The sequence below is a fragment of the Hemicordylus capensis genome, chromosome 5 (assembly GCF_027244095.1).
Source record: "Hemicordylus capensis ecotype Gifberg chromosome 5, rHemCap1.1.pri, whole genome shotgun sequence".
In the NCBI taxonomy this organism is placed as follows: Eukaryota; Metazoa; Chordata; class Lepidosauria; order Squamata; family Cordylidae; genus Hemicordylus; species Hemicordylus capensis.
The window spans coordinates 95195319-95221514 of NC_069661.1; the positions used below are offsets into that span (position 1 = coordinate 95195319).

The window sequence follows — 26196 nt, forward strand, 5'->3', positions numbered from 1 at the left end:
ACAGTATTTTTCATTTATTCCCCTTCACAACCACACACTGCTCTTAAAGTTATGGTTACTATAATAAGAAGACTATCTTCTATATATTTAATTATCTAAGACGTACCCATGGCTAATCCCATTCTTGGCAGCTCTCGTGAAAGTTCAGAGAACTGCTGGATAGCCACGGGTACGGGCAGGAGGGAAGAAAAAGGTGGGCTGACCACCTGGTTGGCGGCGGGGGGAGCAACGGTGGCAGGGATTGAATGGTGATGGGCAGGCGGAAGAAGTTGGCAATGGAGGGGAGGGGACGATGGTGGGTGGGCCAAAAAGCAAGAGTGCTGGGGTGGGGGGAGAGATGATGGCGGCAGGCAGGTAGCGGAGAGAGCAGCGCAGCCTCCCTCTCCAGTCCGCTTGCCAGCCAAAAGGCAGGAGCACCAGGCAGGGGGCGGAGGAGGGGAAGCAGCGGCCGCCCGTGGAGGGGAAGTGGTGGCCTGGCCAGCCAGCCGTGGAGGTAGAACAAACTGGTGGTGGTGGGGGGGGGAGAATGAACTGGAGACAGGGAGAACAAGGGGCGCAGATGCTCTGCGCCAGGTCGGCTAGTTTACATTTATTTTCCATCCTTACCTGTGCAACAGTGCATAATACAGTGTGCATACAATCTTTTACTCAGGCCTCCTATTGTGTGCTATCCTTCCATGAAATAAAACTCATTCATTGCCCCCTCTTGTCTTTCTCACCTGTCTCTGAGCTTTAAAAAAACTGTCTTTAAAAGTTGCACAGAAGAAGCAGTAATTAGTACAATCAAGAGCCTTAATAGTTGGAATGTGGTAAAGGGAAGCACATCTTTATTATGCCAGTACATTATTAATTAGGGTAACAGCTTTCTCAACCATCTGCCAGCATTGTATCCAGGCACATACCTGTCAACTGAGGTGGGGGGAAGTATCTCAAGAGCAGAGATCCACAAATTTAGTATTAGCTCACTAGACAACCATTATCTGTGGTCACCACCCTCTCTTTCCTCAGATCGTTTTCCGGCACACAGGCAAAAGTCTTGGGATAGAAGCAGGTCTTCAGTAATTTGCATTGGGATATGGAGATGGTAAGAGAGAGTTGGAACTCTCTCCTGCACCCAGCACAGATCACAATCACGCTCAGCCACCCAGTGTAGTACGAGCCAGCAGCAACCACACCACTCAGGACAGCCTAAAGAGGATTTGAGGGCCCTCAGGGAGTGTAGAAGCCCTGGACTTCAGCCCCAAAGTCCAGGGGTAAGAACACCACTGGCTGGGGCACTCACCACTGGCGAGCTGGTAAGTAGATTTGTAGATATCTGTTCAAGAAGAATTTTGCTACTTGTTGAGTGCACAGAAATGGAAAGAAAAGCAACCATCAGATTTTTTCAGCCACAACAAATCTCACGCATAGAGGGTGCCACTACTCCTACAAAGGCAGGCTGATCTATAGGCAGTTGCCTGTAGTGACCAGACCAGGAAGCATTTTAAAACTGGAAATAATTCTTTCAGATCATTGATGATGTGCCACAAATGATGAACATGACAGGCTAATATAATCTTCTGTATATTTAATTCTCTTAGATGTGCCCTTCTAAGGAATGCATGGCGGAACTCTCACATGAGTGGCGGAGGAACTTTCATGAGAGTTCGCGAGCAGGACAGAAAATAGCAATGGCGGCTTGTGGGAGGAGGCAGCCGGCCTGTCGGTGGAGCCACACTGGCGGGAGGAGGCGACTGACGGGTGGAGGCAGCGGGCGGAGCCACGCTGGCGGACAGAGGTGGCTGGCTGGTGGGAGGAGGCAGTGGCCGGCAGAGCCTCACTGGCAGGAGGGGGTGGCCGGCGGACCCGAGCCAGTTGACTGGAGGAGAAGGCGGGCAAGCGGGGGAAAACGGGCCAGCGGGAGGAGGTGGCTGGCCAGCAGAGCCAAGCTGGCAGGAGGAGGTGGCCGGCCGGCCGGCGGAGCCGCACCGGCTGACTGGAGGAGGAGGCGGCTGGCCAGCGGCTGACAGGCAGCCAGGCCAAACTAGGGGCACAGATGCAATGTGCCCGGGCCAACTAGTATTTCTTTTCATATAATATATAAAACAGGTTAGTTATTTTTGTGGATTTATTTGCAATGTCTCACTAAGAAATCTAAGTGCTCAGGTTTGCTCAGGGAAGTTGTTTAAATAGTACTTTTCTCTGCAAGCTATCAAAACAGCTAGCAGGCCACCATCAGTGACAGATGCGACACATTTGACTAGGGTCACATATTTTGTAGGCCTTGAAAAAAGATCCAAGAGAGGAAAGTTACTTGCAAAGAGGTCTTACTACCTTGATGAATCAATTGCTGGAGCTACTTTACACACAACATTTTCATATGCACAACTGCACACTTTTGTATGACATAGTGGGGCAATTCACATTACTGGAGCGGGGCAGCGGGTGGGTCCAACTCACTTTCCCTCCAGACAATTGCTGGAATGATTGCTGGAATGCTCTCAGACGAGGAGCATTGCACTCTGTGTGGTTCAGTGCAGAGCTCCAGAAGCCCGGACAACGTGTCCCAGCCTCCAGATATTCCACAATGCTCCGTGCATCATGGATTCCCCCAGGAGACGAGCATTCTAGGCACCCGTCTCTATGTCCACAGGGGCTGAACACAACCTCAGTGAACACACGATCCCAGAACCCAGGTTAAGGGCTCACTTGAGCCTTCAACCCCAGTTAACAGCCAGGTTAAAAAGCCAAGTACTAACACAGGCTGGGCTTTCCTAGCCTGGGTTAGGGTTTGTGTGAGAACAACCTGAGTGATTTGTAATGTAGGAATGGTCATGCCAGCATCTACCCCTGCTAACAGGGCAAAGAGTCACCTTTTAAACGTGGCGATTCTCTTGTTTGGGGCGGTGTACAAATTTGATAAACAAATACAGTAAATAAATAAATACAATAGCAGGTGGAGGGAAACTGGCCCTACCTACACCCGGCACAGTACCTCCAGTGACTGCTGCTGGTATCGTGTGTGTGTGTGTGTGTGTGTGTGTGTGTGTGAGAGAGAGAGAGAGAGAGAGAGAGAGAGCGAGAGAGAGCGAGCCCTTTGGGGACATGGATCAATTCTCTATGTAAACCACTTTGGAAACTTCTGTTGAAAAGCAGTATATAAATATTTGTTGTTTTGTTGTATCTGTCTATCTTGCTTGCTTGTATATTGAACCCATGGGGCGTAGATAGTTCAGTCACTGCAAACCAACCACTGTGAAAAGTAGCTGATACAGAAGAATGATCACAGTTTATTGCTTACCAAGACTGATGGAACCCCTTGACAAACTGACCCTTTCTATAATGTCCTGCCTAGTGGTGAGGAGCATTTGACCCCTTCCTCAGAATTAAAAATAAATAAATAAATAAAAGTTTTGATAAAATTCTGCTCATCACTTTGCAGGACACTACAGATCAACATTTTAGCAAGCGCCCATGGGCACACAGTGATAGCATATTGGGTAGTGACTCGGTGATTTTCATAGCCAACTTACTCCTTTGGAAAGTATTTGGAAAGCCTCAAAAGCCCATGCCAGCACAATTAAAGACACATTCAATTCATCTTTATGAAACAAACAGGATTCTGAAAATTTGTATTTGCAAATGCAGTGTGTGTCAATCAAGAAGCTGCAAACTTAGCAAAACTCTGATAAATTACAAGGTGGTTATAATCATAAGAGAAAATTACAATCATAGTACCTGTCACTGATGTAGGAAGGGTGTTGGATTTTTTTAGCTGTTCTCTGCGTTCCAGTCTTGATTTAGCAGTCTCAGCTTTCTTCTCCTCCTCCTGGATTGCGGGTTTTAGCATTGTACTTGTCCGGCTGATATTACTGCTTCTAATATCTGGCTGATTGTTTATGCTGGCCTAATATTACATGCAAAAGGAAAAAAAATAATCTATGACAAAAATCAGCTATTATTTAATGACTTTGTTTACTGAGCCCGTTTTTTGGTTCAAGGAGCCTCCAAGGCAGAAAACAAAATAAAATTATTTTAAAACCACAAAATAAAGCAGAGAAATACATTAAAATTAAATATGAAGGACACATTTTCTTAATCCCCAAATGCCTAGTTGAATGAAAAGGTTTTTGCCTGCTTTAGAATAACCTGTTCCATGTTCTCTAAGGCACATGTGGGGTTCATTCCAAATTGACCCCAGAGCTCTTGTTTAGTCCCCTCTTAATTTGGACTGAAAGCAGCCACTTACCACTGGGCTATGTCAAGCAGGTATGGGATGGGTGAAGGAGAGAGGGTGCTGACAAAAATGGTGTGGGGAAAGGCAGCAGTTCGAGCCCTCCTAAACACGGGCTGAGCTGCTGCGATATCACAGAATGTTCTGTGTGGGAGGAGAAGCTCACACAGGGTCTAGGGACAGTGTGCTGCTGATAAGAAAGCATGCAGTGAGGCAAGAACAGCTGACTTTTACATATGCCCTTTGCATCTTTTGAGACAGTGATGTCTGCTGGAAGCGAGCATAATTAGAAGACAGCCACGCAGCCAAGTAAAACCTGCATTAGTGTGCAGTTGGTCAGAGTGGAGCGAAGACACAATGAGGGCTAAATTTAAAATAAATTAGGGGTGAAACCCTGGTTAACATTGTTATGGACGCCAGAAGTATGTGAAATATAGGCCTGTGTCTGATTTCATTTTATATTAAGAAATGAAATGGTACCTGAACTTAAGGTGAACTGGCATACTAGATCTCCCTGCTCTGTGAAGGGAGGAGGTGATCCAGCATTGTGTTGTTAAAATGGATATGCAAGAAACACAAAGCTTGGCCTGGGCCACTCATATGCAAAAATGCAACTGACTACCAAGTGTCTGTGGAAGGAGCCAGGGGGCTGATTCCCACACCCCCTTTCCTGTAACAAGAAGTCAGTGTTAAATCCTTGTCAGTGATTAACTGTATTGTTCTCCATGGAAGTTCAACATAGCCAAATGCATACAGAGATCCGTCTGTAGACTTTAATCTCACCTCACTGATGCTACAAATGTATTGGACATCTGACACATATATGTTAAATATTCTCTTGTTTTCAATTACAAGAAAAACACTAGGTAGAGATATACAAGAAATAATGTAATTGCTGTCTCACAACTAATTTTCTCACTAACTCCTCTGAATTTTAACACCTTTTGGGGGAAGATGCAATTTGCAGCTCTCAGCACAGAGTTTACAGAAGATGAGATTCAGAGATCTCTCTGGACTGGCCAATATCCTGAATAATTAAGACTTTGTTTAGAAGGTAGCAGCAAGTTGTCACCTTTTTGGACACCCAGGAAGAGAAATACACTATAAGAATGAGGCTTTTAGACAGAGAGTTTAGCAATCTTTTGCCTACAGCAAAAGCTGCTCACGAGGATCCCAGAGTTTGCTGCTAAGCCGCGGGGCAAAGCAGGAACTTTGCCACAGTCAGAGGCTGTCTGTGACTTCTACTGCGCAGTGAGAAAGTCAAGACTCCCAAGCCATGATGCTGCCCAAGCTGCCGTGATCTGAGCACTGCAACAACTCCTGTCTCAGCCAAGCGCCTCACTTCTTCAGCTGACGAGAAGTCTCTGGTCCTGGGTAAATATGCTGCTCCTTTACAAGCCTTGGGTCCCTCCATCCTTTCCCTGCTCCCTTCTCCTTCCCCCCCTCTTTTCCTCTACTAGTCTCCCCAAAACATGCCAGCCCTCAGCCTTCCTCCCCCTCTTTTCTGTCTGTATCTGAACTGTATTAGGCTCTAGGAAGATTTAATTGCACACACATATGTTAGTTAGGCACACGGGTGAATATTGATACTGATTAGGATGTTCTGTTTAAATACTGTTGCTAATATTGATAGAGGGTTCTGCTTTCTGCTTTGCTAGATTATGTTGTTATTCTTTTTATACTCAATAAAGCCCATTGAATCTTTGAGTGGTTTGATCTCCTTTCTTCCTTGCGTCCAGATCATACGTGGTCACTAATATAAAAGAACTTGGTCACGTTGGTGACACTATTTATGAGCCAGACCTATTTTGTATACTAGCCAATGAGCATATTTAGTATATAAGTCAGGCCTGGTCTGTAACAACATCCAGACTAAACCCTTGTCAAAGCAACAGGGTTTCCATTGTGCAAGCTGTGATTTTCAGCTATCTCCTTTCCCCTCTGCAGCCATTTGTGTCTCCCAAAACTTTGTCCTTGAGAGGAGATAGTTTTGGGAGGCAAAGGTGGTTACAGAGGAAAGGAGGGATCGTCAAAAATGGCCCCCTCCCTCCTTACACAATGAAAAACTCTGGCATGTTGACAGAGGTTTGGTCTGGATGTCATTCCGTGAAAATATTTGTTGCTTCCATATGTCATAATTCACATTTCATTTGCTTAAACACAGGATATCAAGGAGCCGGCGGCGGGGTGCGGTGGATTAAGCTTTTTGCTGCCCATAAGCAGCAGAGATGGTGGCGAAAGAGGTCCTCACTCAAGCCCGGCTAACCTCGCAAATGTCACAGAGCCCCAAAATTGCCTGCCAGGCTTCAGTGTGCAGAGGCCCGAAATTGCCTGCTCTGTGTCATTTGTGAGTTAGCCGGGCTTGAGTGAAGACCTCTTTCGCCGCCGTCCCTGCCGCCTGCCTTCAGTGCATGGATTTGTGAAGAAGAGTGCTGGACTAGGACCGGGGAGACCCGAGTTCAAATCCCCATTCAGTCATGAGACTTGCTGGGTGACTCTGGGCCAGTCACTTCTCTCTCAGCCTAACCTACTTCACAGGGTTGTTGTGAAAGAGAAACTCAAGTATGTAGTACACCGCTCTGGGCTCCTTGGAGGAAGAGCGGGATATAAATGTAATAATAATAATAATAATACCAGACTAATTTCATGCCTTTTTTCGATAGAGTTACTAGTTTAGTTGATCATGTGAATGCTGTGGACATAGTGTATCTTGATGGAGAGGAGATCTGGTCTTGTGGCAGCAGAGGCGTAACTAGGGAAAACGGCGCCCGGGGCAAACACTGAAATGGCGCCCCCCCACTGTGCCCCCCGTTGCCCCCCCAACATACTACATTATACTTAGGTTTTTCCTCACAAGCGCCCGCTGCCGCCGCCGCCAAGCCAGGCCACTGACTGGCCGCCAGGCGCCAGCAAAGCAATGGGGGGGGCGCAGGCGGCACGGAAGGGACCGCTCGTGGGGAAGGGGGCACTGACGCGCTCCCTTGACTGCTGCAGCGCTGCTGCACTGAGCAGGAAACATTTGTATTAACAAAAATTTTTAATTTAAAAAAAAAAATTGGTCATGGCGGCGCCCCCCATGTGACCAGAAAAGATGGCGCCCGGGGCACATGCCCCCCCTGCCCCCCCTATAGTTACGCCTCTGTGTGGCAGCAAGCATGACTTGTCCCCTTAGCTAAGCAGGGTCCACCCTGGATGCATATGAATGGGAGACTTGATGTGTGAGCACTGGAAGATATTCCCCTCAGGGGATGGACCCGCTCTGGGAAGAGCTGAAGGTTCCAAGTTCCCTCCCTGGCATCTCCAAGACAGGGCTGAGAGAGACTCCTGGAGAAGCCACTGCCAGTCTGGGTAGACAATACTGAGCTAGATGGACCTATGGTCTGACTCAGTATATGGCAGCTTCCTATGTTCCTATGATTTTAGCAAAGCATTTGATAGTGTCTCATAATATCCTTCTTGACACGTTGGTAAAATGTGGGGTAGATGATGCAACTGTTAGGTGAATTCATAGCTGGTTGAACAACTATACTCAAAGGCTACTCATTAATGGCTCCATGTCATCCTGGAGGAAGGTAGCAAGTGGAGTGCCACAGGGCCCTATCTTGGGCCCTGTGCTGTTCAACATTTCCATAAATGACAGTTGAGAGAATAGAGGGGATGTTTATCAAATCTACAGATGACACAAAAGTGGGGGCGATAGCAAACACCTTGGAAGACAGAATCCAGATACAGTCTGATCTGGACAGGCTCAAATACTGGGCCAAAACCAACAAGATGAAGTTCAACAGAGACAAATGTAAAGTCATGCATTTGGGTAAGAAAAACCAAATGCAGAAGGTATAGGATGGGGAGACACCTGTTTGGCTGCAGTACATGTGAAAAGAATCCAGGTGTCTTAGTGGACCACAAGTTGAACATGAGCCAGTAGTGATGCAGCTGCTAAAAAAGCTATTGCAATCTTAGACAGCATTAACAGAAGCATCGTGTCCAGCTCATGAAAAATAATTATTCCAGTATAATTTGTGCTGATCAGCTCTCATTTGGAATACTGACTGTGTCCAGTTCTGGGCCCTGCACTTTAAGGAGGACGTTGATAAACTGGAACGGGTTCAGAGAAGGGTAACAAAGATAATGAGGAGTCTAGAAACCTATGAAGGAGCTGGATATATTTAGCCTGGGAAAGACCAAGGAGGGATATCATCACTATCTTCAAATATCTGAAGGGCTGTCACATAGGAGGGCGAGTGGACTTGTTCTCAGGGGCTCCTGAAGGCAGGACTAGAACCAATGAGTTGGAATTGCAAGGAAGCAGATTTAGGCTAGTCATTAGGAAAACTGTACAACTGTTGGACAGTCTGCTTTGTCCCATTACGGGTGCTCCTTTGCTTAAGGTTTTCAAAAAGAGGCTGTCTAGCCATCTGTCAGGGATGGTAGGGCAGTTTCCTACACTGAGAAGGGGGTTGGACTAGAAGGCTGCTAAGACCTTTTCCAACTCTAACGTCCTGTGATTCTGGGATAACATGCAGTGTGTAGACATCTTGCTCTTATTCTGGGACATCTTTATCAATAACATCAGGAATTCTTATCATGTTATATGGAAATAGTTGAATTAATATTTCAGAATCACAAACCATGTTTAGAAACAAGGACTGAGGTTTCCCCCTGTCTTGCTCTCTAGTAGGGATGTGCACAAATTGCGTTTCGAGATGCAATTCAGAACACATCCCCTGCCCCTTTAATATGGAGGAGAGCAAGTGCATACCTGCTCCTCTGTCACTCTCCACCATGTCCTGAATTGGTGGTGCTCCTCCCAGCTATCTTCATGTGCTGGTGGCGCTCTCCCCCAGTTGCCACCACATGATGCCAGCATGCACATGGCCTCTGCGATTGTGCAGCAGCCTTTGGCATGTTCAGTTGTATTCTGTTTGCATGGAGGCCATGTGCCGGCATCATGTGGGGGCAGCTGGGAGAGAGCACCACCAACACATGAAGACAGCTGGGAGGAGCACTGCCAATCCAGGAAGTGGAAATGAGTGGCGGAGGAACAGGTATGCACCTGCTCTTCTCCATTTTAAAGGGGCAGGGGATGTGTTCCAAATCAAGTCTCAAAATGCAATTCATGCACATCCCTACTCTCTGGTCTCAGAGGACCCAGTGTTTACTCTGCTTACTAGGAACAAGTATTGATTGATTGATTGATTGATTGGATTGGATTGGATTGGATTTGTATACTGCCCTTCCAAATTGACTCAGGGCAGTTTACAGCATGATAAAAACAATTTTAAAAATTAACAATTAAAATCACACTATTAAAACACAATAAAACCAATTAAACAGCTAAAAACCCTGAAAATCAGGGGAACCATTGGTGATCTCAAATTACGAATTTCTGCCGGGAGTGCATTCCACAGCCCAGGAGCAGCTACAGAGAAGGCCCGCCTCTGCGTCGCCACCAGACAAACTGGTGGTAACTGGAGATGGATCTCCTCAGATGACCTTAACATGTGATGGGGATCATGTAGAAGAAGGCACTCTCTTAGATAACTCAAGCCTAAGCTGTTCAGGACTTTAAAGGTAATAACCAGCATACTGATAACACCCAGCACCAAATTTCCTGATGACCTCACCCAGTGGTTTCATGTAGATATTAAAAACCATTGGTGACAGAATGGAGCCCTGGGGGACTCCATATAACAGCTCCTGTTTTGAGGAGCAACTGTCAACAAGCTCCACCATCTGGAATCTACCCGAGAGATAGGAGCGGAACCACTGCAAAGCAGTGCCCCCTATCCCCACTCCCCCAGGCGATCCAGAAGGATACCATGGTCGATGGTATCAAATGCTGAGAGATCCAGAAGAACCAGCAGAGTCACACTCCGTCAGTTGATTCCCCGGTAAAGGTCATCTATCAGGCCGACCAAGGTTGTCTCAACCCCATAGTCAGCCCTAAAGCCAGTTTGAAATGGGTCTAGATAATAATTTTCCTCCAAGACTGCCTAGAGTTGGTCGGCCACCACCCTCTCAATCACTTTACCCAACCAAGGGAGATTGGAGATTGGCCTGTAACTGTCCATCGCTAAGGGACAGATCCAGAGAAGGCTTCTTTAGGAGTGGTCTAATCAATGCCTCCTTCAAACAAGGGGGCACTCTGCCCTCCCTCAGCGATGCATTTATGATGTTAACTAGGTCATCTCCAACAATCTCCTTGCTAGAGAGAAGCAGCCAAGTCGGGCAAGGATCCAGTGAACAGGTGGTAGGCCGCACCGCCCCATGCAGCTTGTCCACATCCTCAGGAGTCACAGATTGAAACTGATCCAATCTAATACTGCAAGAGGGATTGCTGGACACCTCCTCCATAGACCCTGCAAAAATACTGGAGTCCAAGTCGGCCCGAATACAGGAGATCTTGTTCACAAAGAACCCATTAAAGGCATCACAGCAGAACGACCCTGGGGACTGATCTGAGGTAGAAGGAGCAGAAATCAAACTCCTCACAAACCGGGACAGCTCTGCCAAGCATGAACCTGCAGCCACAATGCGCACAGACCAAAAACTCTTTTTTGCTGCATGCACCACGACCACATAAGTCTTCAAATGGGTCACATGCTGTATCCTGTCAGATTCAAACCAAATTCTCCTCAACTTGTGCTCTAGTCGCCTACCCACAATGTATACCTATGATGGTATACAGAGGATTTGTATTGGTCACACCCCAAATATTTTCCACTGTTCTTACTAGAATATAGTTAAATATTTATAAAACCAGAAAACAGCGAAAGAAAAAAAGTAAAATATCAGGATTATTTTGGGTAATGTTTTGTTGTTGAAATCACTGGAGCTCTACTTACATTTTCTTTAGCAAGTTTCTCGGCCTGCTTTGCCTCTCTGGCTTGTCTTCTTTCCTCTCTTGTTGCTTGTTGCTCTCTAAACCCCTTCTGCTTTTGCAGTGCCAGCGTAATCCAGAGTGGCTGAGCAGTTTCAACTTTTTCCATCAATTTGGAGCCATCAATGGAATGCCTGCTCTGAAGAACTGGCCTTTCTAGAAGACAGAGTGCAATGTGCAAGAGTTCCATTTGTACAGTATTGATATTTAGGTGCCATATACGTGATGACTGGTTAAGTTGTAAAGTGGGGAGCAAGCTACTGGTTGGAAGAAAAATAATACTTTTGATATAATGTAATATTTGTATAGCATTTTTTAGTGCAAAGCACTTTACATGAATTATCTTGATACAATATTTACAACAACTCTGTAAGATCTCCTGCTAACTAAGCAAAGAGGCAGGTTTTCAAGCAGTGATTCTCTTATACTTAGCAGAGGGAGAGGAACTGCTCCATTCCAATCCCCTCTACCCCTAGAAAGCAAATCTCATAGTTAGGGTTTGCTTTTACAAACATGCAATCCCCATAGCAGTCATTCTCCTCCTTCTTCCCCCCACTGTGTGGGACGAGGATATTTCTTACTAGCTAAACCAGATTTAGCCCCAGTATAGCACTTAACATTTCCACTTTTATCTCATTCTCATTGATTGCGAGCGTGACTGTACACTTCTGGAAACATTTGGGTGAGACTTCAGAGCCTCTGAGTTTTTCAAAACTTTGTTAGCAAATCTTTGCATTCTTAGATCTCAATGCAAGCTGTCCTAGAAATGTCAAAACTTGTTTTATCTGTAAGCATCTGTGAGCACTAACACCTCCATCTATTTCTGGAAAGCGTGGGAGTTTAATTTTGGAGTTATTTGATATGCTATTTGGGGATATTTGAGCAACTTTTTAAGTTTGCAGATGCCACCAGGGAACATGGAGTTTAGAAGTCCGAACACAGGGGGCTACTTCCGCCCCTCTGCAGCAATCCCTCAAGGCCACAGAGGCTCACACAGAGGTGCTCAGCTAGCAAAGGATTCTCCAGTTAATGGAACATGTAGCACCATATAAGCAGAAAGATGAAGGTACGAAACTGCTCCCTCCACTGAAGTGAATAAAGAAAACCCACATGCACAGAAGCTCTGAACACACAACATAGCACAGTTTACGGGGGCTCTGCATTTGGTGCTGGCCTTTATGGGAACGCATGCATCCTGCCAAAGGCAATGTATAAAATTGTTTTTATATTGCCTCCTCACTATCTGCTCACTTGTGCATCTTTATTATGTAACACATCAGGAATAAAGAAAGTCCAGATGCTTTCCTCAAAACACGACTTGTGATGATGGAATCCTATTTACAAAAAGTCTGCATTATTATAAGCATCTACTCTGTGGCATTACATAGGAACATAGGAAGCTGCCATATACTGAGTCAGACCACTAGTCCATCTAGCTCAGCTTTGTCTACACAGACTGGCAGCAGCTTCTCCAAGGTTGCAGGCAGGAATCTCTCTCAGCCCTATCTTGGAGATGCTGCCAGGAAGGGAACTTGGAACCTAGATGCTCTTCCCAGAGTGGCTCCATCCCCTAAGGGAAATATCTCACAGTGCTCACACTTTTAGTCTCCCATTCATATGCAACCAGGGCAGACCCTGCTTAGCTAAGGGGACAAGTCATGCTTGCTACCACAAGACCAGCTCTCCTCTCCTTAGAAGATCCATATCTTCTATTTCTGAACTAAACTGAACACCAGTTTATGCATACGACATTGGTGACAAATTTTCTACACAGGAACATACTTGGGAACTATCCATGATCATGTATATGAAAAAGCACATATACAGGAAGAACACACATACCTAGTTAGATATAATTTTTGCAATTCTTGCAATTGTGGAGCCCTCAGAAAGGAATGTCGGTAATCGTGTTACCAGTAGGGGTGTGCATGGAACCAGTTCCGTGCATACCCGGGTGGAGGGAGGGGGGTCTCTTTAAGCTGCGGAGAGGGTGCTCTTACCTCCCCCACCATGCTTCCCCCTCCAGTGCTGCATTAAAAATCGCTGGCACAGGGTGGCTGCATTCCCTCTTGCTACCCTGCTCAGCATAATACGCGGAAGTGGGAATCCAGCTGCCCCACGCCAGCAGTTTTTAACGTAGTACCAGAGGGGGAAGTCCAGCATGTGAGGTAAGAGCAGCCTCCCCATTCCTTAAAGAGGCCCCCTCATTCAATCACTCCCTGTGGCATCTAAGATGGCTGTTTTACATGTGCACTCATCGAGAGACAAACATGCATGTGTGGATTCACCCACAGCGTTAAAAATGGAGATAAACTATTTCTGGAAGAAAGTATTGCTGGAGTGATGAGCAATTAAAACAACAACCAAGATAATATGTTGTTTAAAACCAACATTTTGGGCACTGAACTTTCTAACTCATCAGAATTACAGGTTAGATTTACATGTTTGCTTACCTTTTTTCAATGGCTCGGGCTTTTTCTCAGTTTTCTCTCTCCATGGCATTGTGATGGATGGGAAAAATGATTTCCTCTCCTTGGACTCCTCCTCCTCACTCTTGCTTTCATCCTGCCCTTGTAAAAGTAGAGCGCTCCCTTTCGCCTCTGCTTTTCTCCAGCTGGTGTCAGATTCTGTTTTAACCACCCTTTGCCCTACAGGATCTGTTAAGTGAGACCTGCGCATTTTTGAGAGAGGGGATGACGGTGGGGTTTGGCTAATAGGCTTTGGAGCTAATGCAGGTTTTTGTGAGAGTGGGGATTTGCAGACAGGTTTCTCTTGACTAGGTACAGACACCTGACCAGTAGTTGGTAGAGAGACTGGAGCAACTGTGGTGTAATTCAGACTAACATTAGCTGACAAGTCTTTTACAGAACTAACAATGACATCCTTTCTCTCCTGGAGTGGAGACTTGTTCTCTTTCAAAAATATATTATTTGCCTCTTTTTCATTGTCTGGTGTAACAAGTGGGGTGGGCACACCATCAAAACTATCTCCTGCACTGTATCTTTTCTTCTTTTTTTGCTCTGCTTGCTGATCATAATGAAAACGCAAGGAATAGTTTGTCCTCCTTAATTTTACTCCAAATGGGGACACATGTTCTTCTCCACTTGGTGAAGCTCTATCCAGTTTCCCCATACCGACTTTCTGCTGAGATTCCAGAGTAGTCGAGATTTCTGGCTGAAGCATTTCTTTACTTGGAGAATGTGGGGCAGTTGGAACGAGAAAAGATGGAAGATCTTTGGCAAACTTACAGCCTTCTGTATTATCTGTCATCTCATGCTGAACTTCAGATTTCCCAGCAGACGTTCCAAAAATGTTTATTGTACATGGCAGTGCTTCACTATGAACTGCCTCTTGCTTTGCATCAGTCAATGGACCCAACTGTTTTGCTGTGTTGTCAGCTTCAGGGCCACCTTTACTCTCTGCATCTGTGTTACACTTGGAGACTTCTGAGAATTTCTGCCATGCAGGAGTTATAGAAAACTTTGCATTTGCAGACAAGGTTTTCCGTAAGTTGCCATGGGAAGCACTGTGCCCTTTAGGTGTCCAGTCATCACTATGCCTACTGAGGCTTCCTTTGTCTTTCTCAGTAAGTTTACCATTTTCTGCACTTTTTAAGATTTTGGATCTAATAGATGCCCATTCCGCTAAAATGGCTTGATTGCCCAAAGGATCCTGAGGGTGTTTCATTTTACTGCTGCTAGGCTTGGCACCAGGAGACATTTTCTGACTGGTTTCTGCTGGAACGACATCCACTGTTTTCCTTTCTTCTGTTAAGCCAAGCAAAGATTTACAAGCGGTATCTTTTATCTGATTGAGATTCACTGCAGTGCCACAGAGCTGTGCTCCGGTGACCAGAATTGCTGTATGTGGAACACACAAAGAAGATTGGAGAGCATGAGAAACTTTGCTGGATTTTGGAGTCTTCAGTTCTTTTGTGGCAGAAGGAGCTGGTGCCTCTTTAACAGGAGTAACTGGGCTCAAATTCACCTTCTGAAATATTATTTGTTTTTCTCCAGAGGAAACTTGAAAGGTGAATCCCCTTGGCATAGCTTGTCTAGCATCAACTTCCTGCCATCGTAGCTCTTCACCTAGGATTCTTTCCTGTTCCTGAGTGTCAATGTTCTTCCTCTGATCATGCTTTAGGGTTTCTTCTTCTTTCTGTCCTTTGTCTGGCTGCTTTATCTTTTGCTGTCTTGCTTCTTCTTTTGGTGGAACCTCTTTCTCAATAGTTTCCAAACACTTCTCTTCTGGATGTATGTTTTTGTCTGGTAACAATGGGAAGAATCTGTTTTGTTCTTTTGGCTTTCTTAGTGGCTGTTGTCCTTCCAAACTAGAAGTTTTCTGTTCTTCCAGTTTTTGTCCCTCTCCCCTCTCTATCAGCTCTTCCTGTTGAACCCTCTTTTCAGCCCATGGTTGCTTTAGTTCTGTTAATTCACAGTGCCCATGTTCTGCTGATATCATTTGCTTTTCTAGGTCTTGCTGTTTTTGCTCATCCTTCTTCTTTTGTTCTTCCTCCAGATGCTTCTGTTGGTCTTCAGCTATCTCTTGCTTCTCCAGCTTCATGGCTCTTTCCTTCCCTTGCAACTTCTCTTCACTTTCTAGATTTCTGATTTTCTCTAGTTCTTGCCTCTGTCCTGTTTGTCTTTTTTGCACATGAACTCCTTGTTGGTTCAGTTGATCCTGCTTTTCAGTCTCATGCATTCCCAGTTCTTGTCCTACCTGCCCTTCCGTATCTGGGTGGCTTTGTTGTTCTTCCTGCCATTGATGCTTCTCCTGTTTATGTCTCTTATCTTTCTCTTGTTGCAGCAGCTTTTCAAGTTGTTTTTTGCCCTCTAACTCTTGATGTCTCTTTTCTTGTTTTCTTTGTTGGTCTTTCAAAGAAGGTTCCTGCCATGTCTCCTCTTCCATTTCTCGATGTCTTTGAGCTATGAGTTGCCTTTGTACCTCCAGATACCTATGTCTTTGTTCCTCCCGTTGTTTTAGCTCTTCCAGTGCTTGATGCCTTTGTTCTTCATGCTGCCTTTGGGCCTCCAGTTCATGATGCCTTTGTTCTTTCAGTATCTGATGCCTTTGTTCTTCCTGTAGTCTTTGCGCCTCCAGTTCATGATGTTCTACATATTGCCTTTGTACCTCCAGTTCCTCATATCTTTGTCCTTCAGATTGCTTTTGTTCTTCTAGTTCCTGATGCCTTTTTTCTTGCTGCTGCTTTTGGTCCTTCAGTTCCTGTGGACCTTCTTCTTTCCTTCTCTGTTCCTCCAGGTCTTTGTGCCTGTGCTCCTGAAGATCTTGATGTCTCTGGTCTTTGTGTGTCTTCTTCTCTTCTGGATCCTTTCCCTCTTCCATTTCAAAAAATTGCTCTTCTTCCTGGAGCTTCTGCTTTTTTCCATCTTGTTCTCTTTGGTTTTCCTCAAAGTCCTGAAGTCTTTTGTGCTCCAGATGGCTTTCTATTTCTGTTCCAGCCATTTGTATTTCCTTCTCAGTTTCAAGGTCTCTCCAATGATCTTCTTGTTTTCTTTTACCTTCTGCTTTTTGTTCTTTACCCTCTCTGTGGTGGATTGCCTTGTCTGCAGCATAATGGCCATCATTACTTGAAATGTCATAACTTTGAGATTCTGGAATTTCTTGTTCAAATTCAGGCACTATTACTTTTTGTAGCTCCTAGTGTTAGAAAACAAAACCAAAAGCATTTGGCATTGTTATGTATGCCTCTTTGTTGTATGGAGCTGATATATCAGCTGATATAAGTACCGTGTTTCCCCGAAAGTAAGACCCACCCCGAAAGTAAGACCTAGCAGTAATTTCTGATGTGCCGCTAATATAAGCCCTCCCCCGAAAATAAGCCCTCCCCGAAAATAAGACCTACCCGAAAATAAGACCTACCCGAAAATAAGACCTAGGCAGGAGGCGGGGGTTTGCGGCCGCGCGCTGGCCGCAGGGATCGAGAATGGCAGGAGATGGGGTTGATACTTGGGGCACTACCTCGGAGTAAGTTGTTCTGTGCTTGCCTGCCGTGGCGGGGGAGGTGTGTGCAAAATAAGACCTACCCGAAAATAAGCCCTAGTGCATTTTTTGGGCCTAAAATTAATATAAGACACTGTCTTATTTTCAGGGAAACACGGTAGATACATTACCCACTAATTAGCCTTTTAGTTAAATAACCCATGATATTTCCCTTATTGTCTTTTTAATGCATTCTTATTCTTATCTCTTTGGAAAACAGAGTAGCAAAACCAATACAGCAATCAGATTCTGTTCACAGGGTTTTAAGAAAAAAATGTACCTAACAACCATGCCCCAAATAACTGGATCTTGCTGTTGTTATACGAGTGAGGAATCTCTCTGCAGTTGCCATGTGTGAAGAAAGCATCATTTGGTAGACCATATCTAACACATGAGTTTGGGACCGCAGTGCAGTGGAGGATCAAACAGCAAGACAGGGACACAAATTTTGTCTGCTCTGCTTAAGAGACAGAGGCCAGGGACAATTCACATGACTCATACTTATGTGGTGAATATGTACATTGACTTTTTTTTGTTTTTGGAATAGTGACTTGCCACATCCTGGCCCAATCCACATTTCAAAGGTTTTTCTAGGATGGGGTGGTCCTGTGATCTCAACACACCAGAACATTCCCAAAACAAATTACCATGTCAAAATTCCCACAAGGCATATTTATGGTTGCTTTCTCTCACAATACCATATAAAAATTACTGTGTGAACTAATCTGTTAGAAGAAGAAATGTCTTTTAAAGACTTTTTTTTCCTTGAAAGCATATATCTGTGATTCAGTAAAACAAGAATTCTGCAATTCAGAAAAGTTATACATTTAGAAATACAAAGTTTCTACTCATCAAAGAAAAGTTCAGACAGTAAAAATGAGGAGTAAAGTGATGCACTTCCATAGACATGAATGTAAGAATGGCCTTATTAGATCAGACAAAAGTCCACCTAGTCAATACTCTGGCTCCAAGACTGGCCAACTAGATACCTCAGGGAAACTCTCAGACAAGACATGATAGCCTTCTCCTCTTGTTTGCTCTTAGCATTTGGTAATCAATGGCACACTGCCCCTAAATAGGAAGGTTCCTTTCCCAACTATTCTACCTAATGAGGTCATTCACACAAACAAAAGCAGTGTTCTACCCGGGTTTGGGAGCTGTGTGTGCTCCCAGTTTTTGGTTGTGTGGAAACAAGGTAAGAGGAAAACCTGGGTAGAAGTGATTGTGTGGAAGCAAGGTAGGAAGAAAATCTGGTTAGCTTTTCCCCCTGCCTTGAGTCCACACAATCACTTCTACCCAGGTTTTCTTTCTACTTTGCTTCCACACAACTGAAAATTGGGAGCACACACAGCTCCAAAAACAGGGAGAAAACAGTTTTTTGATTGTGTGAATGACCTTAATTGCTGCTGACAGATTTATGCTCTGTGAAAAAATTTTTACTCCTTAAAAAAATTTTTTTTTGTTAGCATAGGGGTATAAACAACCACTGACTCAGTTGACAAAAGTAAAAAATTATCTCCAGGCCAAAAATAAACACAAACATTTATTTTAAATTCCTTTTTGACCACAATTGACTCACACAGGTATATTTAGACAAACATGCTATTACCAAAACTAGTCATGGGCTAGTAATGCTCATAGACTTCTTTCTAATGCTCAGTCAGTGGCCATCATAACATCTTGTGGCTATGAGTTGTAATAAGTTGACTGTGTTGAATGATGATGATTCATACACATACATTTTGGCTCAAGAACTGCTATATGAGACTCAAATGTAATGTGAAAGATTCTTAGAATATCTGCCTGCCTCATTATCAATGGTTCTTCAGACAGACAGTATTTTACCTTAAAACCTGACTATAGAAATAAGTTCAATACCTTTGATAACCTTCTGTGCTTTTTGGAAACTCTCTGATTTTTTGGCTTAACAGAGAGCTTGTGCTTTGCTGCGCTATTGTCCAGACGGGCAATCGCCAGAGGGATTGCATCGAGATTCACTGTTTCAATTGTGCCAGAAGGTGAGTGGTGCCTTTTTGGTCGAGATGATTTCACTGGAGCAACCTGTACACATCACATGGAGAATTAAACTTAATGCAAACCACTGAATTCACAGAGTTAAAAGAAAAGAAATTCTGTATCTAACAGTGTTTCCAGACATGAACTTAAAGCAAAATTCAGATGTTTCCTTTGACTACCATAATTTCCCAGGGACAGCTCATTTTTCAGACAAATATTCAGACAAATAGAGGAATTGTTCCTTTGACCCAGGCTTCTGTATTACTCAGTACAGCCAAGATCAGCAAGCAACTTGATATCCATGTTCAGCCCACCAGAACCAGCTCCACATTATTATTTTATTTTATTTTATTTATATACCGCCCTTCCAAAAAATGGCTCAGAGAGGTTTACACAGAAAAACAACAAATAAATAAGATGGATCCCTGTCCCCAAAGGGCTCACAATCTAGAGGAGGTTTCCCCATCACAGTGCTGAGGCAAAGGGAAAAGCCACAGTGGAGGAATGTTCTCAATCCACTGCCTGTTCTGCCTGTCCCAGTGGTTACTGCCCTTTAGCTGCTCTACAGCTTGGGACCTCTTTCTACTCAGTTTTCCAGTCTTCAACCTCCCTACCCACACCCACCAGAAGGACAGTTCCTTCTGTCCATGCTGCTATGGGGAAAGGCCAGAGGAGACAGACTGTAGTTCAGTAGCAGATAGATGCTTTGCATGCAGAAAGACCCAAGTTCAATGCCCAGCATTTCCAAGGAGGCCTGGGAAAGACTCCTGTTGAAACCCTGGAGAGTCACTGTATAACTGGAGCCACGTATGAGATGGACAGCAGCATCAAAGGAATTTGTTGTTCTTTTAAAAAATAGCTTTAAACCAAGTGAACACAAGGAAGCAAAACTAACTGGGAATCAAGGGCTATTTTACACAGAACACAACAACAAATGTGAGTAGTTATTCAGCAGGTAGCTGGAGCCAAGCCTGGTTCTAGGACTAGCACTCCAGTGTGATTCATGCGCTTTCAAGCACCTATTTATTAGATTCAATATACATACAACGATGGCAGATCTGAGCATTTAAACCCAGATCTGCTCCAACCACATAGAAAACAGGGGTTGCGGGGGTCCACTTTAAACAACAAAAGGGGCATGTGAGTAAACGGTTTGGAATCTTCTCTTGATTTTCCCCCATTCACCATTTGATTTTCCCCCATTGATTTTCCCCCATTCACCATTTCCAAGGGTGGAACCCTTTCCCAGGGCCACCATTCACACCTCCACAGTCCCTCCCCCCAGATACTTTCATCCCAAATGGATATCCTCAAATAGTTTTGGAGCCTAGCCAAGGGAAGAACTAGGCTGGAGGGTAGACTAAGGAAGATAAACCAAGGGGAGGATTTAACATTCCCCCTTTATGTGTCCACTTTGTTCTTAAAATCAGCCCCTTCTCCCTTTCTATATGACTGTGGGAAATCTGGGTATAAATACATGGATCTGCTGTCATCACATGAAGTTTGGGCCTCCCATTCACACTTTACATTTTTAGGTGCATACCTAAGATTTTCTGAGTGTATTGCCACATGCTCCCAAACTCCCCTGAGCAGATAATAGTGACAAGTTCCAGGGGACAGCACTCTGCAGGTTTTGGTTTCCTTTGGAGGACAGAGCACTGGAGACTCATGACATTTTAGGAATATTTGCCTTATTTACCAATATACAAATAGAGCATCAGTGGACACAAAATTCTTCAACAATGAACTCCTATATAAAGAGCTATCTACTGACCAATAAGGAACATTAACATTATTTTGTCAAATTTCAGACTCTGACTCTGATCAGACATAGCTTTAAGGCAAACTATAACACTATACCTGAAAATGTAAAGTGTGAAGAGGTCCTTTGAAACAAATGCAATTAGCCATTCATGACTGTTACCTTCTCTTCCACTTCATGCTCTGTTCCATGCAAACTTGCAGGGCTCAACGAATCCAGTGTGCCACCTGACTAGAAAATAAGATTACATTTGCCAGAAATCATGACTATTTATTACTATTAAAGAACTCGTACAGTCACAACTTTTAGACAGAAAAAAGCTGGTTATTTTAGAACTGTATGTTATATTAACTGAATTATTAGTGCAATAGCTTAGTGCAAAAATATTTCACTACCAGCAGTCAGTTTCATATTTTAGGTACATACATATGGAATTTTGCAAATAATAAGGGAGACACTTTCTCACACACACCAGATGGAAGAGGTAAGTTAATGAGGCTGCTCATGAGAAATACTTTGGCCCTAGCAGGTGCAATGGTCCTATACTAAATAGGACTAGTAGATGCTTAGTTTGGTTCTCTCTCTCTCTCTCTCTCTCTCTCTCTCTCTCTCTCTCTCCACTTTTCATAATCAAGCCAATGGCACAACTAGGAACAGAATTTTGGCTCGTTATGACTAATCAGAGCCCTACAAAAGAAGCCAGTTTGTGTACTTCATTCTCTGAATCTGGTTCAGTGAGATTCTCCTGTTAATTTGTGAAATACATACCCTCCAATTCTAAGAGGCTAGGAAAAACCTAAGTGGGTCAAACAGGAAACTGAGACAACTTAGGGGTGCATCTTTTACAGATGGAATTTAATGCAAAAATTACAACCACTGATAAAATGTAATAATCTCTCTCCAACAGCTTGGATCAAGTTATCTACCTTCAAGTAATTTAAATCACTTGTTCTGGATTTCAGCATATGTAGCTTTGAATGCTATAAATAATAGATATATTTGAAATAACAGCTAATTGGATTCCCCCCTCTCCCAAATGCCTTTTCCAGCTCTCATATATTTATGCATTTTCTATGGTGGTTTTTCTGTCCCAGTGATAGAATAATGGTTCATTTACATAAATTATTAGCAATTAGCCTTTCAGAAATATGCAAATTGAGAGCTTGATTTCAAAAATACTTCTGCTTGTAATTATTTCCTATGAAGGAAGATAAATAAGCCTGTGAGATTTAATCCATTAATGTGCTGGATTTCCTAGATGGCCTGAAGTGATCCATTGAGTTCAGCAAAACCCCTTGGTTCCACATTGAATTGTTTTGATGGAGCCAGGAATAAACCCAGTCCAGGTGTACAAATGTTGTCTACACCTTATGTGTTCACTGTGGCAGACGATGTAACACTGGAGCACAGGTGTAATGCTTATATGTGCAACAACTGTTTGCTACAGAGTGTGGAGCTGCCCTGAGACATTAAACTCACCAGTTCAAATTGGTCTTTTAATGCAATAAAGTCTTTGTACCTATTTCTAGTATTCCTAGCACACTGTGACAATGTGATCCATCTAGAAAAAATCATGGGGTCTGAATTTGTTTGACGTGTATTCCACCAGCTTAAAGATGAAGCACACATTCAAATCCACCTGTAAAGAGATACACACAATGTGCTAAATCCAGTGTGGAGACAATAAGCTTTCTGGGTGTGACCTGGAAACCCCTGGAAATTGTTATGTTGGATAGCAGGAGAACAGGCAGGACTAAAGTCGGCCTCTTGAACACAGCACTACTTTGTTGCTACACAACGTGCCTGGAATAAACACAACCCATCAGCCACTGCAGCAAGGCAACAACAAGAGCCTAATAGGTCCACAAAGCATTAACTTGAACCTCAGTGCCCTCTGGCAGACTTCACAAACAAGAGCATTCTGCATTTCCCAGCCTCCCTGTGAAACGGGGCTATGGTGCTTGTTCTTCTTGTGTGTTCCTGAAAGCCTCTAAAGAAAACAATTTATCTATGAAGTTCAAGGTTGCTGACACTCAGTTTTATCAATCTGCCTCCATGTTGTAGGCTTTTTGGGATGCTGAAATAGGATGGCGATCTGTATTCTCCATTTTTTCCTTTCCAAATTAATTGATTTTTGGTTGGAATTTACTTTTTTTTTTTTTTACAATTTACAGAGAAAGGACAGAGACTGACAGATTGCCTCAAATGCTCAGAAACAATAAACTCTTTTTTTTTTTAATAAAAAGCCCTGATTCCTGGTTTTTGACATTTACATTTGGCTCCTTCTAAGAAAATGTGTTCATCTCAAACCTACTTGTATCAATTCTCAGTCTGCTGCACTTAAAAAAAAACATATTTAGGGTTAGATGTTGTGGAGTTTCTCTCACTCACATCATATGTGGAAGAGCTAGTGTTGTGGTATGAGGAATGTTTGACTCAGCCCAGATTCTTCCTCAGGTATTCCTCAAATAGCACGGACATCATTTCTTTAGGGCTATGATTCTAGTCTTCTTTCTAGTATGTAGCGCTATTAATGAGACTAGTACAGAAGGAGATCTGCAGACTTCCCAAACTAATTCTGATGGTGCCTACACCATCACCAGCCAAAAGTCTTTTGTCCTCTGACCACTTAAACATGTAAAACATCAAACTGCGGCCCTCCAGCTACTTTTGGACTACAACGCCCATCTTCCCCAGCCACAGCGGGGAATAGTCAGGGATGATGGGAGTTACAGGCCAACTTCCGCAGGAGGGTCACAGTCTGGCACCCCTGAAAAAGTAAGACTACCAAAAGGCTGGGAGGGCGAGTTGAGAACACACATGACCCCTCCTGGGAGTTATTCACACATGGCTTGATGCCGCGGGGTTTCTGAAGAGCGAATCTGCTTTGCAGTAGATTTGCTAAAATGTTTGATTCAGCGAATTAAACTGAAAATTCACATAGCTGTTGGCTCCTCCCCGCACTCCCTGGCAGATCTTTTTCCTGTGCGTTCCCACAGACTTGCTCCGGGTTTCCCCCCCAACCAATTACAAATCACATCACAGAAGAGGAGGAGAGAGAGTTGGTGTTGGTTTTTTTTTTTTTTTAGTTTGCCAGCTAAAAGCAGAAGGATGGCATGATGGGTTCCAAGAAGCTGGATCAAACAGCAGGACGCTGTTTCTGGACTCCCTCCACAGAGTATCACCAGTCTGCAGCAACACCTGCCCCCCACCCCACCCCCAGTGCTTGCAATTGCAAATCGCTTAGCGCAGACTATACCCAAAACTGCTGTCAAACTCCCCTTCATTGAGTCATGGAAAGTGCCAAATTACTGGAATGATCACACCTCACATCACAGAGAAACTGCAGGGCATAACAGAAGCCCTTGCCCCCTCCCCCCCCTCCCCCCACCGCCCCAAGCTCAGCCTCCATTTGGGGGAAAACAGAGTCCTGTCTGTCTTGCTCCCTGATAGCCTGCAGGGACTTCAGGGTAAATCCAGCTAATATGTGGACTAGTGCACTCCATTCTGGAGGAGATTCAAAATAAAAGCCCTGTCTATAAAGCTTCCTGGTGCTGAAATTTGGAAGGGCCCATGGGCATGCTTTCCACTTGCTCACCACATCCCAAGCTCTGTTAATCTAAATGGGTGAGCAATGCTGGCTCTTGTGTGGTCTCATGATAGCAATGGCAATAAAAGCATTGTATGTTTTCAGTGTAACTTATAAAAACATGTATGTTTTATAGGCATGTATCTGTCATTGTTTGCATTTGCAGTTTGTTGTAACAATATATATCCTTCTCTTTCCACATGGGTGTTTAAATTTTGTTTATTAATTGAGATTCCAGTCTGTTTACGCTGGTCCTCTTTGGAAACCCCTCCTTTTTTGTGTTGGTAATAAAAACATTACTATATAGCCTGAGATGAGGATTAGAGATGGAGAATTATAAGAGGTCTTGAGGTTCAGAGTATGGGTTAATGCAAATTTGTTGAACAGATAAACATTGTAGTTTCTCAAGATTAAGCTTAGGCTATGAAATGTGCAAATGTATAGATAAATGCATGAAGGAAAGGTTATGACATTTGACCCAAGACCCCTCATACTGGACCAACCTAGAGTCAGTGGCTGACATCCAGACGAACCCTAAAACCACCAGGGTTTTTCACTGTGCAAGGTGGAGTGTGATTTTTGACTATTTCCCCTTCCCTCTATAGCTGCCTGTAGCTCCAGAAACTATGTCCTTATGGGTCCTCCAATCCTCAGGGACATACTGTAGTTACCTGAATCCGAGGTTTCCCCCCAGTTCTTTCCTGTTAAATATAGGGAGGTCATCTTGAATTTGAGTCCTCTTTCTTTTGGGTGAATACAGGTATAACCTGTATTTAACCTCTATATTTTAAAGCATTGTCTTAAATTCAGAGTCACCTTCTATTCAGGGAACTCCTTCTCACTGGGCAAAGAGGCACCTTTTTAATATGGTGGTCCTCTTTATTTAGCAGGGAGAGAATAACTGGCACAGTACTTCCAGTGACTGTTGCTGGTGTCTATTATGTTTCTTTTTAGATTGTGAGCCCTTTGGGGACAGGGATCCTTCCTTCTTTCTTTCTTTCTTTCTTTCTTTCTTTCTTTCTTTCTTTCTTTCTTTCTTTCTCTCTCTCTCTCTGTAAACCACTTGGAACCTTTTGTTGAAAAGCGGTATATAAATATTTGTTGTAGTTGTAAATGCAGTAGTTTTGGAAAGCAGTTGTAGCGGGAAGAGGGGAGATTGCTGAAAATCACACTCCCCCTTGCGCATTGGTGCAGGGTTAGTCTGGATATTGGTCAGTTTCTTGATTTACAGAAAGAGTTGAAGACTGCAATTAAGCTATATTTCTTTCTATAGTTGCCATCTTCAAAGCCAGCTAAATTTCTGTACACCAGGAAATTGTCTCTAGGTTGGTCCATTACAGGGAGTTTGGGGCCAGTGTCATGACTTTCATAACCATGAAATACAGGAAGAGGTGAATGTACAGTTGTGCTTGCAGTGAATGAAGTCACCTGTGCCACACTCCAAAGCCACTGTGCAGAATGCTGATAATACAAATCATGAAATGGTCTCCCCAAAACTTCTCACTCTATCCAGTGGGGCAATTAGTAGTGACAATTTGTCAAAGCATCCCAGAACATGTACACTGAGGCTGTTCTTACACACAGGCAAAACCAGGCTAGGGAAGCCCAGCCTGGTTTTACCTGTGCATGAGACCTGACAGGAGCCACGCAGCTCTCAGTGGCAAACCTGCAAGGGAGCCCCAGCTGTTAGCCCAGGTTAACTGATTGTGTGTCGGTGCTGTGCAGATGCATGA

The 26196-nt window shown here is 44.0% G+C and overlaps 1 protein-coding gene across 10 annotated transcripts in view; it reads right to left on the reverse strand.

Annotated features, from left to right (window-relative positions):
- CRACD (capping protein inhibiting regulator of actin dynamics) overlaps positions 1–26196 on the reverse strand; it is a 198926-nt gene that overhangs the window by 13326 nt on the left and 159404 nt on the right. For 9 of the 10 annotated variants that reach the window (XM_053253709.1, XM_053253706.1, XM_053253707.1 and 6 more), the window contains 5 exons: positions 21037–21105; positions 18975–19157; positions 13550–16754; positions 11062–11252; positions 3718–3886 (listed from right to left, as the gene is read on the reverse strand). In XM_053253709.1, coding sequence (XP_053109684.1) covers positions 3718–3886; positions 11062–11252; positions 13550–16754; positions 18975–19157; positions 21037–21105 — 3817 coding nt within the window. Of the gene's footprint in view, positions 1–3717; positions 3887–11061; positions 11253–13549; positions 16755–18974; positions 19158–20972; positions 21106–26196 lie in introns of those variants that run through there. The other variant, XM_053253711.1, reaches the window with a different exon arrangement.